The sequence below is a fragment of the Biomphalaria glabrata genome, chromosome 2 (genome assembly GCF_947242115.1).
Source record: "Biomphalaria glabrata chromosome 2, xgBioGlab47.1, whole genome shotgun sequence".
In the NCBI taxonomy this organism is placed as follows: domain Eukaryota; kingdom Metazoa; phylum Mollusca; class Gastropoda; family Planorbidae; genus Biomphalaria; species Biomphalaria glabrata.
The window spans coordinates 54791791-54806490 of NC_074712.1; the positions used below are offsets into that span (position 1 = coordinate 54791791).

At 32.5% G+C, this 14700-nt stretch overlaps 1 protein-coding gene across 2 annotated transcripts; it reads left to right on the forward strand.

The window, feature by feature from the left end:
• The first annotated feature begins 1747 nt into the window (after positions 1-1747).
• LOC106057011 (COP9 signalosome complex subunit 3-like) lies at positions 1748-13536 on the forward strand. 2 transcript variants are annotated; one of them, XM_056021481.1, is made up of 15 exons: positions 1748-1766; positions 4978-5107; positions 7670-7782; positions 7920-7969; positions 8643-8735; positions 9026-9100; positions 9226-9330; positions 9766-9855; positions 10415-10465; positions 10583-10684; positions 10866-10937; positions 11831-11917; positions 12471-12584; positions 12816-12896; positions 13190-13536. In XM_056021481.1, exons 3-15 carry the CDS (start codon positions 7695-7697, stop codon positions 13247-13249), a joined length of 1068 nt encoding a protein of 355 aa, XP_055877456.1. In that variant the 5' UTR covers positions 1748-1766; positions 4978-5107; positions 7670-7694; the 3' UTR covers positions 13250-13536. The 2 variants fall into 2 exon arrangements, with proteins under 2 accessions (XP_055877456.1, XP_055877455.1); XM_056021480.1 differs by lacking the exon at positions 1748-1766 and adding an exon at positions 1797-2353.
• Positions 13537-14700: the final 1164 nt, after the last annotated feature.

A 14700-nucleotide genomic window follows, 5' to 3' on the forward strand; every position in this document is an offset into this window, starting at 1 on the left:
TACCATGTTTTTTTTTTTTGCAGTTAAATCCCTAATAATAAAACAAAACAAACAAAAAAAAAAAAGGAAACGACTATCCCCAAATTCCAAGAGCACAGTTAAGAAAGATTTTGATTTTATAACCCCCTATTCAATATAAAAAAAAAAGCAAATTACACACTCAAAATTCTATAAGCGTAGCCTAAGGGGTTTGAGTTGAACCCCCCCCTTCCTCTTCAGTAGGGTTTGAAGCTAAAAAATACCTCTTCAATATAAAAAAAAAATAACAAATTACGCACTCAAAATGCTATGAGCGTAGGTAAATGGGTTTCGACTCAGTTTTGAGTTTAAACCCTTTTTAGCGGGGTTTGAAGGTAAAAAATACCTCTTTAATATTAAAAACAAAGCAAATTATACACTCAAAATTCTATGAGTGTAGTCAAAGGGGTTTTGAGTTTAAACCCCCTTTTTGCGGGGTTTGATGCTAAAAAATACCTCTTTAATACAAAAAAAAAGCAAATTACACATAAAAATTATTTGAGCGTAGCCTAGCCAATTGGGGGTTTTGAGTTTAAACCCCTCTCCTACAGTTTGCTTTTCTTAAAAGTTTAAAACCCCTCTAGATGGTTTTGAGTTTAAAAATAATAATTCTAAAGCAAACTACAGTTACCAAATACTATGACCGTAGTTAAATGGGGTTTTGAATTTTAAAAAACAACAACTCCAGAGATTTTTTAGTTTAAAATCCACAACAGATGATTTTGACAATAAAACTTCCCTCTTCGATATAAAATCTAAAGCAAACTACAGTCACCTAATTCCAAGAGCGTATTCAAGAGAGGTTACATAGTTCTACCAGTAGCGAGGCTCCATTAATAAAGTGCTTTGAAAAGTCATCTATCGAAATTGAAAAACACTAAATGTGGCTCAACAAAGATGGCTAAGATAGATTTTAGGAGTCAGTTATAGAGATCGGGTCTAAATCAAGGAAATCCTATGCCGAATTGGGAGTCGACCCCTTAGTAAGGTTGTGACAGAGCGTCGCATGAGGTTTGCGGGACATGTTCTCCGACAAAATGAATTACGCATACTTAAGGGTTGCGATGACATCCTAGTACAACTTAGCGCCAGTAAGGCAGTGAGAATAGCATTTGAGGTTTTTGAAATAAAACTTTTTAATAGCAGGAAAATTTACTGTAGATACCTCAGAACATTCATCTTGTTGGCTTTCAATACCAGAAATAGTGCTTGGCGGTGGGGCTTCGCCCCGCGCTGGGGGAGCTCCAAGCGCTCCCCCAGACCCCATTGCTGTCAGTGCAAGACTACAATTTGTCCACTAACTCCAGGAAGAAACATTGTAGGGCATAATAAACATCTTTCGAAAGAATGAAAGGTCAGAATGTAATAAAGATCATGTACACACACACACATACAAACTATTTTTTTTCTCAGGGGGGGGGGCTGGGGGAGGAGACCCCCCCCCTCCACCCCCCCCCCCCCCACGAAAAAAAATCCTGGCTACGCCCATGCTGCATATACCCTCTGATAAGTTATACAATAAAGAATTCTTAAAATATAAATCTAGCTTTTGACGAGATTAAAAAAATAAAGATTACAATAAATTTGGAAAAAAAAAAAAAGTTACAATTGAAACGTTTCTTTTTTTTTTTTTTTTTGATTACGGATTTTCCTATTAGTTGGAGTTGGTAACTAAAAGGGAAATAACTGAGATATTAAATCAGTTTTCGATAATGTACATAAAAACAACATCGGCTTGTTCATAATTAGTTGAGTTGTTTGACACATTTTTTAAATAGATGTCTAGATTACTCTAGATCTAGATATCTAGATCTATATATTTTTTTTATCTTATCTAAAGTTTCTAGTCTTAATCTAGATTAGTAATCTAATAATCTACTAGACTTCAGAAGTTCAGTTCTAAGGTCTTTACGTCTTTAGTTTTAGTAAGAGTAAAAGTAAAAGAGATAAGAGTAAGAGTAAATTAAGACTTATTAAGGACCGTCTTTAGAAGACTCTAAGAATAAGATACAAATACTATTTTAGATAGGTCTAAGTCAGCCTAAGATTATAAAATCTAGTTTAGATTATTATTCAATAGTAGATCTACTAAAATCTACTTGATCTAGTACAACTTAAGACTTTATACTTTAGAACTTTAGTGTCTTTAGTTTAGACATTAGTACTTTAGTCAAGTATACAAGACTTACAAGTTAACAAGCTTTTTATTACAAGTCTATAATTTACAATTTTTGTAAGTAAATTAATTCTAGACTAGATCTAGATCTGGAAAACAATAAAATGGCATCATCATTGGAGCATTATGTGAATATGGTTCAAACAATGTCGTCAACAGGTAAATCAATTTCATAAACGTGTCTTAGTTTTATTTATTATAAAATTTTAATATAATTTTAAAATCTATAGAGTTAGCCTCAGTTAGGTATGTAGATTTAGATCTAGAATCTATTTTCTAAAGTCTAAAGTACAAACAATAAAAGATAAGCTCTAGACTAGACTCTAGAGTAAGTCTAGAGTAGACTCTAGAATAGCACTGAGGGCTCATATCAAAGCGTTTTCTGGAGAAGCAGTAATCAAAACTATTTATTAAAATTAGAAAACATTTTATATAGTACTCCACAGACCTGGTCAATTAACTATATAAATTGTTATAAACCTGGTGGTGGCACAAATGGGGTAGTGGTGTAGTCAGCTGACGCAAATCGCCCCAGGCCAGCGCTAGATGAGCGGTCAACCTTGATGAGTTACGGCTGTCAGCAAAAGATGAGTGTCAACATGATGGTTCGGGAAGGATCTGCATCATGAACAGAGCTCAGAAGCATCACGAGGGATGTAGTCATGTGACAAAACTAGAAACATCGAGCGATGTTCCGTCCAGTTCGAGAAGGCCAGCATGGACCCTATATAAAGAGCGGAGGTGTCGCAGTCAAGACGGTTCACAAAAGGGGTTCAGAACACAGTTCAATACAGTCCGGTCGACTACAGTTCAGTGAGGTTCAGCGGTGCAGTTCTGTACGGAGCATTACGACAGTTCAGTGCGGAGTACTGTCAAGTACAGTCAAGACGACCGTCATCTTGATCTTGGTCTGTGATCGAGTCTTACACGAGCCCAGTGTGTGAAGTCAGTCCTGAACTGTTGAACCCAGTGCAAGCCCGGAACGAGACGTAGAGGCCAGTGCAAGAGTTGGTACGGTGTTATCGGAGAGATATTTGTACAGTGTACGTTTTGCCAATTGTACAGTATTGGCTCAGATTTGCAGTTTGCAGAGAGCCTGGATAGTGAGATTCGTAACAATATATAGACATAGAATCTGATTGGCTAACAATACCTCCTTCTTTCTAGCCTTATAAATATTCTAGAAAAAAACAACTATATAATATATATATTATATATATGAAGAATCGCCTGATTTGGAAACCACTTTGCAGTTCACTGCCTGCCTGGTCATGCAGTATGCTTACTGGACTGTGGTTCCGTCATCTTGATGGTCCCAGGTTCATACCCTGCCAGCTGCCATCCTGCATCATCCTGTGGAAGGTTTGGCTAGTAGGCTAGGAAGTAGATTATCAACTCTGAAGTAACTTCCGAACATATATTACAACGTAGATCTAGCACTAGTTTTTTTTTTTTTTGCTTCTTCTGTATATTTATCTATAGAGAGAGAGCACAGAGGAAGACATCCCCAGTCCCAACAAAAAAATACATTTCTACATGTTAACTAGATCAAGGAATGGTTCAAGAATTACAATTAAAGGTCTAGTTCTAAGACTAGATGAGATCATGATTTCTTATTTATATATTGTAAATCCAGTGGTGTACTGATTGGGTTAATGTCAGTGCGACCTACTGACACACACGGGTCAGGCCAATAATACAGGTCAACGGCTGTTGGTGGACAAGGGACATTACTGCTAGTACGCGAAAATATGACCTGTGTTATGGTCATGTGATCAAAAGCCTTCACGGATGAGAGACAGTGTGTAAGAAAGGACAGTTGAGTCCAGGACAGCAAGGCAGTAAGGACTGTGCGGTACCATGTGAGTCCTTGAAAATGTAACTGTACAAGTCCAGGAGTAGAAAGAGAGACTTGTAGTGTTTAGTAGGCAGTTCTGTTGTTTTTTTTTTTAAAGCATTTGAATTTAGTGTAGCCAATAGTGTTTTATTGGTTTTTGGTGTATTTGTCATTAAACCGCCACATTGTTTATTGAAGCTCTTGTTGTCAAGTTCTTGTGTTAGATGTGCTGTGTTGTTTAGCAGGGTTTACAGAGTTTACAGATAGAGAAGATCGTAACAATATATTATATATATATAAATTTAAGTTCCCCTTTCAGACTTTTTGTAGGGCAGATGGCCTATATGATTAACAAGGGTGTCATGTGGCCAGCGACCATATATAAATATAATGTAGCATTTATAAATGTCTGGCTACATTTCAACAAACTCTTTCATAGACACTAGAAATGTTTGGTGTTAAAAAAAACAAAAAAACTTTTGATTTTCTAGTTTCAATTGACTTTAAAATTATTTTATTGTATAAATTTCATTTCTGATATTTTAAAGCCAATATAAGAACAAATATTTTATTGAGAATACAGATATAACAATACATAACTTATATATGTAAGCCTCCATATCTCTTATCATACTGTTAAGATGTACAGGCATTTTAACTTCAATTATATGAAGTTTTTTTCTTAGTTCAAAATAGACTTCTTAAATTTGATATAATTTTTGTTTAAATATAGGCATACATAATTCTTGTTCAGGCCTTTTTAATGTGTGGGTTATCAGTAGAATTGAGTAATCTTGTTTGATCTTGAAATCCTGGGTTATTAGTTTCTAAGTATGACATATAATCTAGGATCTTCAGTGTATTACAAACTCTGCCTCACAGCTTTTAGTTTAGATTGACAGGCTCCTAAAGTAAAATATTTTTTTTTTATTATTTCCATTTGCAGGTAATTTTACACAGCTGTGTGATTTCATCAACAAAAGTAGTGATACGCTGGCCAAAAATGCTTCCCATCTTGACAATGTCTATGCTACTTTAGATATTCAACAAGCTTCACTTGGGGTCTTAGGAATATTGTAAGCTGTTAATTTTTATATATATATATATATTTATATATATATATATTAGGGGTGCACCGGATAGTCCCTCCGGCTCCGGCTTCTGCCGAATATCCGGCATTTTTTACTATCCGGTGCTATTCGGCTCCGGTCGGATATCACTACCGGATAGTAAACCGGATAGTAAAAAATACACATATTTAATATGCATAAAGTGGACCTCGTTCCATTAATGTCTGTTGTAGAATGTATTAATGTTTATATGAAAACAAAATAATGTGCTTAAAAATATTATGAATATGCACCAAACATCGTTTAATATAAAGACAAGGAGTGTTAATAACTTAATATAAATAGAAATGAAACTTTACATCATAAATGCGCTTTACATACAGAGCAGCAATGGCTGACACTTTTTTCAATTTGTCTAGACCTTTGAGTAGGTTAGTTAATATGTTAAAATGCTACATTCCTTGACTACGTCATGCTGACCAGACGTCTGTCTAGCTGTGCGAGTATATCTCCAGAGGTAGAGATGAATAACTCCCACCCCTTTTTATTTGTTTAGTCCATCACATTGAGTTTTTTTTTATAGGCAGGTGACCACAAGTTAAATACGATGGACGTAGGTTTAATGTCAGCGTATTGACAGTCTCTAGAGGTCACACCTTTCGAGGGAACTGAGTTTGTTTATTTAGTAGTTAATCTTTATTAGGTGGGCTGGACTACAAGAGCCACACCTCTAAGGTAACTAGGTATATTTCCAGATGAACTCCCTCCCCCTTTTATTTGTTTAGTCCATCACATTGAGTTCATTGATTGACAGGTGACCACAAGTCAGATACGATGGACGTAAGCACTATCTAGAGGTCACACGAGGGAACTATGTTTGTTTACTTAATAGTTAATCTTAATTGGGGGGGGGGGACTGGACTTCAAGCCAAACGTCTACACGGGTATCCGGACAAAGAGTTTGCTTATTAGGAGAAAAATCTTAATCACGTGGTTGGGCTAGAGGCCACACCTTTTCAAGTGTGCTAAGTTACTTGAACATAAATCTCAATTAGTAAGCTGGACTATAGATCACACGCACCTAAACGAGTGACTTTTAGCTACACAGAACACAAACCGCGAGATTATATAGCCCAGTAAGCCAGTAACTAATTATTTTGTAGAAGACACGACCAGGGCTATCTTTAAATGGAGAGCTAAACAACCCCTGAATGAAAAAAATGCAACGTGCTAACAAAGGATATTACACTGTCAATAAATATTAACGTTAAATACTTTTTCTAACATGTTAACTTGAATATTACTCCTGCAGTGAAGTGTCTTGATTTGATAACAATATTCTTAATAATTTGTGACAGTCAATTAACTCCTTGTTATCATTATTATTTTTTTTTACTTAAGATGTGTACTTAGCCACTGTGTATCAGGCTAGGACGACTTTTACACACCTAACATCCATAGGCTTATTATGGTTCCCTTTTGTAACAGTTACTGAAACCACGAATAAAATAATTAATAAGTATTAATTAAGAAATATGTTTCAAACATACGATCTTTGCATTTAATGTTTCTTACGTACGTTCTTTGCACAATAAAATAAAACAAAGATGTGCATGTTTGCGTGTGTGTATTTTTGCCTTGTATTAAAATCTTTACAAAGAAAGCTAATTTCATTGTTTAATTCTTTTGACTTAATAAATAACGGAAAACCCTGTTATCTTTTTTGACTGACACCCAACTCTATGGCTTGCGTATGCTCAAGGAAAAAACAATGCTTGATGGTTAACACAAACAACTATACACACTACTCTAGGACTACATGTATAGACTCACTAGGTATATCTGACCAGGTTGTTGCTCTGAAATGCATGAACACATACATCCGACCACTATACAAGGCAGATTGCACTTTACTTATGAGAGATTTACATTAGTAACTAGTTAAATATATACTAACATTATTTACATTGACCTTCCTACACACATCCTTTACAGTTGGTGGCATCGTACATACACACAGACACACTCATGCTATACAGATTTTTAGAAATACTGTTAAGCTTGAATAAATCAATCAGTAACAGAGTTTAAAACAATACGGTTTATAAAAGGAAAAAAAACAACCAATATAGGTCATATGTTATTTAACAGTTTCGTAAAATGTTCAGCAACACAAGCTATTAACAAGACACTTAGGTATCCGGCTCCGGCCCCGGCCGAATATCAAATTTTACTATCCGGTCATATCCGGCTCCGGCCGGATATCAAAAAGTACTATCCGGTGCACCCCTAATATATATATATATATATATATATATTTATATATATATATATATATATATATATATTTTTTTTTTTTTTCAATAAAATATTTTGATATTACTTTATAAAGAAAATAAATGAAAAAAAAACAGCTAAAATTATCAAGATTTGTGTGATTGCAATAGTGTATTAGTCTGTGATTATATTTAAATTAACAATTATTTAGAAAAAAATAACTATACATTAAATACTATGACTAGAAGTATTTAAGATCTTAAACTTTTGTTGTTGTTTTTTTTTTCACAGATGTGTAAAATTCAGCTTATCCAACATGCCTGACCTGGAAACTACTCTCATACAGACTACTGAGTTCTTGGCTAAATGTAATGGGGAACATGTGCGCTATGCCACAGACAACTGTAAGTTATGTGTGTGTGTAGTTATTTCTTTCTGACATATTATACTTTAAAAAAACAAACATTTGTCAACTATATTAAAGTTAAAACTGTTTGGCTATGCCATACATTTTCAAATTCCAATTTCACAATACTTGCAGATGCAGAACTTTGTCACAAGTTTGCCCAAGCTATTATTGATAGAAAGATGGTAAGTATTTGAAAGTGTTCTTTAAAAAAAATGAAATGTGTATGATATAATTGAAGGTTTGAAAAAATAAGTATTGTAGACTTAACAAATTTTATTTTAAGGAATCCCTATTATATATCTGATGTTTACAGTTACTTGCATACCAAACTGTGAAAATTGCCTCCCGAAAAAAATATGTTTAAGAACAAATCATATCATAGAATTTCATTTTTATAATTCTCCACTTTTTTTTTAATTGAACAAACAATAATCAGCTGCGTTACCGCAGTTGAAATTAGCTTAGCATCACACTTTATAAGATTTACATAAAAAACAACTATTGTAAAAAGCATGTCTATAACATTATTACTCTTTAAACAGGATTTTAAAACATTTTTTAATTGAAACAACATTTGTCTTGAAATATATTTGGTTCTTAAGGATATATATTATAAGAGACTTTAAGAATGACTAAATTCCCTATAATGAATGCTACTCCAAATTGGATTATGTTTTGCTATATAGTGTGTTTTTTTTTTTTTCATATTCATCATCATAACTAAAGTTAAAAGATTGATGATCAAGATGTTTCTTATTTTGTTTACATTGTGAACTTAAAAATGTAGCTGTTATAATTTAAAATATTTTAAAAATGTTTTCATGTTTGTTTGTTGTTGTTTTTTTATTACATCAGTATGCTAGAGGAATAGCACCTTTAGTTCAAGCAATTCAGAAAATTCAAATTCATCCTGCTCAGTTGACTTCCATTCATTCAAGCTTGTGTCAGGTTGATGCATCATTGGTTTTGTATTTTATTATTCAACATTGGGTCAAATGTTTTTTGTTTTTTTTTAAATCTTATTCCTTTTATTGAATAGATCTAGAAATTATGTTTTTAATGCAACATTTTAATGGATATATATATTTTTTACTATACAAACAAGTTAAAACATAAAAAATGTTTCACTTTTAATTTCCAGTTAACTATACTATCGACTCCTATTTAGCATTGTTCTTGTACTTTTAAATTGCTGCATTCATTTAAATTAACAAGTATTTTTTGTCATTATTCAACAGTTATGTTTGCTGTCCAAAAACTTGAAACCTGCTTTGGTGTTTTTAGATATAGATATCACAGATATCAGCAGAGAGGTAGATCTTGTCTTAATGATTGTTTTATTTATTAAAATGCCTGAAAAGTACATTTAATTTTTTCTCTTTGAGCATTAATTTTATTTAATGTGTTTTTGGAAAGTATTGTTATTTTTATGTTTCAGGGTGGTCGATTTGATGCTAAAGACTATTTGTTGTACTATTACTATGGTGGAATGATTTATTTAGCTTTAAAGAACTATGAAAGAGCATTATACTGTTTTGAAATAGTAAGTATGCAGTAGTTTAAAGTCGAAACTCAATATAATTTGAAGAAAATATCAAAATAAAACAAATATAATGTGTCCTGAGTTCTTATTGCACAGCAAAATGGCTTTAAGTAAAATTAGATCATATGAAACTTACAGGTTAATAGAATTTTTTTTCTTTCCAAATGCCATTTGTGTATGGAAACGGTTACTTGAATCAAACAGTATAACCAATGACTTTGTAAAGTTTATATCTCTGATTAAGATAAATGACTAGAGGACATGTTTAAGCACAGGAGGCCATAATTTTCTACTTTTAAGAAATACATGTCATTTATAAAAGGATAATGTTCACTTTATTTTAAAAGCTTTGTTTTAAAAAAATATTAATCATTTCAGACAAAAATTGTTGTTATAACATTCCTTATATTCTTCTAATTGTCTTCTCTCCCCTAGGTAATAACTACTCCAAGTGTTGCTGTCAGTCACATCATGATGGAGGCTTATAAAAAGTTTACTCTGGTTTCTTTAATTTTACATGGCAAGGTTTGTATACGAATATAGTCTCATTTAACTTAATTTTGCTGTTGATATAATGAGCAGAATCGTATTATTAGCTTATAAACATTCAGTTGCAAATAAAATCCTAATTTCACTTGGGTAAAGTACCATTGCTACATTGCTGGCATGTATTATTCTCCCTTGTCAAGGTGTAACCCACAAAAGTCAAGTTTGTAACCCACAAAAGTGAAGTAAAACATGTCTCATATTTGTTTTGACTGTCCCAGACTAGACAACTTTTATTTCATTTTGTCTGGGAAACCAAATGTGTATGGAGATATTTTATTGTGCACAACCTTATTGATTCTGTTCAGGGTTTTTGAAAGAATTTTGAATTAGATTCTCTCTTTTCTAAATTATTCTTCATTCATGCTGCATCCTTTCCTTGCACCATGTTGTAATAAAATATTTATGAAGACATGAAATTCATACATATACACAAACCCAATAATATTCTACTGCTAACAAACCCACACCAAAATTTCCTTCACAACAGGACTACTGTGTTTTTAAAGATTAACTTGTTTTATTTTATTTTTTACAGATCATATCTCTGCCAAAATACACACCACAAGTACTTCAGAGATATATAAAGGTACATTTTTAAAAGTCTGATGCTGTATGAGTGTACTAATTTCACAGTGCTGAATAAATAAGTTCTAACTGATATTTTTATGGTTCCCATAGAATACATATCTTATATTTCTTTCAGCCATTGTGTCAAGCTTATATGGATCTTGCAGCTGTGTATCTCCAAAATAATCTAGCAGATCTCAGAATGACTGTTACCAAGCATACAGACATATTCAATCGTGTAAGATGTCTGAGCATTTTTGTTGAAATATGTAAATTAGTAATTATAAAGCTTAAGTTCAGATAGTGACTTTTAGTAATATAATGTTTTTCTCTTTATTTTTCTGTTTTGTTACGTCTTTATTGATTAAAGTGCAGGTTGATTTGTTCAGTGTGCTATTTTTGTTTGGGCTCTTTTACAGGATAACAATATGGGCCTTGTCAAACAATGTATGACATCTTTGATCAAGAAGAATATCCAGAGGCTAACAAAGGTTTGTATAGAAACAGCTTAAATGTATTAGTGTTCAAACGTTTATAGAAGTTACAATTTATCAGCCCAAGGTTACTTTGCCAAAAAGACAATAACTGGTGAGTCATCAGGATAGCTCATTTTGATCATAAAAGATCATTTCAAGTTCTTATTCAAATCAGTTCATGGGTTAACTTACACACATATAGGCTAGGTTGGATTTAAACTAGCTGGCTGCAGCTATAAACCAAAACAATTCAAAAATGAATAGAAAGGAGTCTAGTTAAACCTAGGGTAGAAAGTGGAAGGCTGTTTATTTTTTTTTTAGCCTAATTCTGATTTATTGGATAGCAAAAGAGACCATTTAGGCATTTAAAAAAATAGTGGTAAAAAAAACAAACTTTCTAAGCTCAAAAAAGAAAGCTTTAGGGTCATAAACTAGTGGCATTCAATGACTAGTTGGTGGCTACAGAATACTACTCAAGTGCAAAAAAGTAGTAGAAACATATGTCAGGGGTGTTAGAAATGGTTCCAATGGCTTTTATATGTAAACACATGTAAAGACTAAATAAAATGTGTAATTAGCAAAACATTCACACTAATATTTTACATTATATAATGTTTATTCTTAGTTTTTAAATTATGCAAATTAGGAAGGCTAGTTTACATAAATGCTGAGATTTAGGCTCAATTACCTTTATGATTGTATGTAAAGTAATTTAATTATATAATTTTTTGTAACATTATGTTGAGCTCGTCATAAGGTTCTGTCTCAAAAATGTGTAAGATCTTCAGTTATCAACTCAGGCTTAGAGTTTATAATCATTTCACAAATAATCTAATCCACCACATATATGTATTCACCTAGAAATTTTTTTAGTTAATATTGTTAATTGTTCTCATTTGTGATTGCAGACATTCTTAACATTATCTTTGGCTGATATGGCCAATCGAGTCCAGCTTGTTAGTCCTAAAGAAGCAGAGAAATATGTCTTGCATATGGTGAGTCAAATTGTATATTCATACAATAGCTCCACAGTCACATTCATTTAAATGTTGTTGTTTTTTTCACATTCAGAATTGTAACTTTAAAAAAAAAACATTTTGTACAGCCATAGTATCATGTGACAGTGGCACTATGTCACACTTCCTTAGCACATGAGATTATTTAGTTGCTAACTGTCCAGAGAATGACACACCACCAAATATCAAAAGAAAACCTCTTAGGAAGAATTGGTCACCTAGTTTTTGTAGCTTGTAGTCAGCTAATAGGGTTGTGGCCGTTAAATTTGAAATTCTCTGTTTGGTAGCACTGAAATACTTCAAACCTATGTTTTTAGTATGGCAAGGATGACATACATACAGTGAAACTCTCTTTAGACTGTCATTGTGTGACACGGCCTATATAATGTTTTTGTGCACAATAATCTTAAACAGAAAATAAATGTGAACTTGTGATAAGTAATTTCTATTTTAAACTTTTGTTATTTCGATTATTTTAGTAATTAATTATAATTTTAGAACATAGTCATATAACTACATTTTTTTTTATCAGATTGAAGATAGAGAAATTTTTGCAACAATAAACCAAAAAGATGGAATGGTGAGGTTCCATGACAACCCAGAAAACTTTAACAGTCCCAACATGCTGTTAGAACTGGATAAAGAGGTAATATTGAAGTTATGGTTCTTTGTATAATTTAAACTACATGTTTTGGGTGCCACTTTTTAAATGTAAGTGAAATAAAAAATCTCAAAAGTTTAATGCTAACATTCCTTTTAAAGCCTTGATGATCATCTATGCATGAGAGATGTTACTGTACCTAATGGTTCTAGGTTTTCTAATGTTTTCTAGTTATCGCAAGGACTATGTCATTTGTAACAATGCTATCATTTTCAGATGCAGCGTTGCATTCAGTTAGATGAGAAGCTGAGAGATATGGACAGAGACATTGCCATCAATCCTCAATATGTTCAGAAAGTAAGTTGCTTCAGAATGTTGTCATTGTTCTAACTAGAACTTTCATTAAAGATTGTTTTTCAGTATCTAAAATGGAATTTTTGGGAATAAAACAAACAAAAACTCTGTTTGACTACAATAATTGTCAACCTCAGCATTACAGCTCTAACAATGATATAGATACAAATACAAACAACATTAAACACACAGCACTTGATGAATCAGGATTTTACTAATTACTTTGTGACGAAATTGACATTTAGATTCAATACTGAATAAAAAAAAAAATTTTGTTTATTTTGTTCTAATTGCAGAGCTCTGGTAGTCATGATGATGACCTTCCTGGAACCTCTGGCAAGATTCAAGCTTATTGATTCCTATATTGTTTTAAGATTTCTTTCCACTGGCCACAGAAACATTAAGACTGTTTGTCTGTTATCCGAATTAGATATTTTTGTTTTTGAAAATATATCAGTGGATATTGTCTTGGTCAGAATGTGCAAAATAATTTTTGGTTACAACCAATACATTTGAAGTTGGTTTTTTTTTTTAACGTTTTTTTTCAATGTTGAGTAGTACTCTAGGTTCTGATATTTTTCAAAGTTTATTTTACTGCCCAATATATATGTTCCTTTCTTAAATAAATATAACTCATTTTACACTATTTGCCTTATTCTCATTTTAAAATTTTAATAGCTTAGAAAGGTATTACCTTATTATACAAACTGCTCACGTTCCAAAGAACTATGCTAAATGTCATTGCATCTCATAAAATGTTTGTGAAGAGCTAGGAATACTACAGATAAAAGGAATAAAGATTTTAAAAAAAAAAGAAACAAACTGAAAGATTTCTTATTACATTGATTAAAGTCTGTTAGACTTGCAAGTCCAGAAATGCAGTTTTAAATCTCAAGAACACATGACTAAATAGTTTGTAGACTCAACAATAACTTTAACCCTGCTGTTAAGCCATGAAAAAAAATTAGGTACCATGTGGACATGGACTCCAGGTTCAAAACTAAATCTTTCATTAAAAGGTACAATTACTGCTATTGTGTGAATTTTATTAAAATGATCAGCAAATAAATGTATACTTTTTATTCACGGCATGCCATATGTAAAGAAGGTGGCTGGTTGGTATTTAGTAGAAACCTCGGCCCTTTTATATGAGTTGTTGATCTAGTCTCCAACACTAAGCGATGGTAGTCATCATAAGATTCAAGTCAGTAAATGAAAAAAATCTAGAAAACCCCAATATCAATGACGGTACTAGCATGTCACTTTTAATTAAAGTCTGCCAACTATGGTGCATCACTAGCTACGTACTCGACACATACAGTCATAGCCTACATAAACAAAAGAAAACAAAGTTGTTTTTTTTAAATTGATGATATAAACAATTAGGAGTTACAAAGTTAGTGTGTTTACTTTTGAATATCCCAATATCTTTCAAGTTGTAACTCTTTTACTTCAAGCACACACCTGCAGGTTCAGAGTTGCCTATTTAGCTATACACTGAAGAAATTCTGTGCTGTAATTAATTTGATTTGTTCAAACTCATGAAATGAGATAATCCAACCATTGTGTGGGTGACTATAGCTAATGATCAGGCTCTCATCTCATTCAAAGCCCTGCTCTACCAGATGAACCATAGTTGTTCTATACTGAAGGGGGCTAACAGAATAAATCTGCAATCCTTTCATATGTGTACATTGACAGACCTATTAAGATATTCCATCTCAGTTACTGAAATAGAACATAGATATGTATACAGGAAGCCCGGACTCAAGGTTACCTAAAAATATCTATTCCCATTTTCCCCTTA

What these genes read in the sequence shown, in the direction of transcription:
- LOC106057011 (XM_056021480.1), top strand. Translation starts at nt 2,299, where the DNA reads ATGGCATCATCATTGGAGCATTATGTGAATATGGTTCAAACAATGTCG. An exon ending in CATTATACTGTTTTGAAATA is followed by an intron (nt 9,331 to 9,765) that starts GTAAGTATGCAG and finishes TCTCTCCCCTAG; the next exon opens with GTAATAACTACTCCAAGTGT. An exon ending in ATCCTCAATATGTTCAGAAA is followed by an intron (nt 12,897 to 13,189) that starts GTAAGTTGCTTC and finishes TTCTAATTGCAG; the next exon opens with AGCTCTGGTAGTCATGATGA.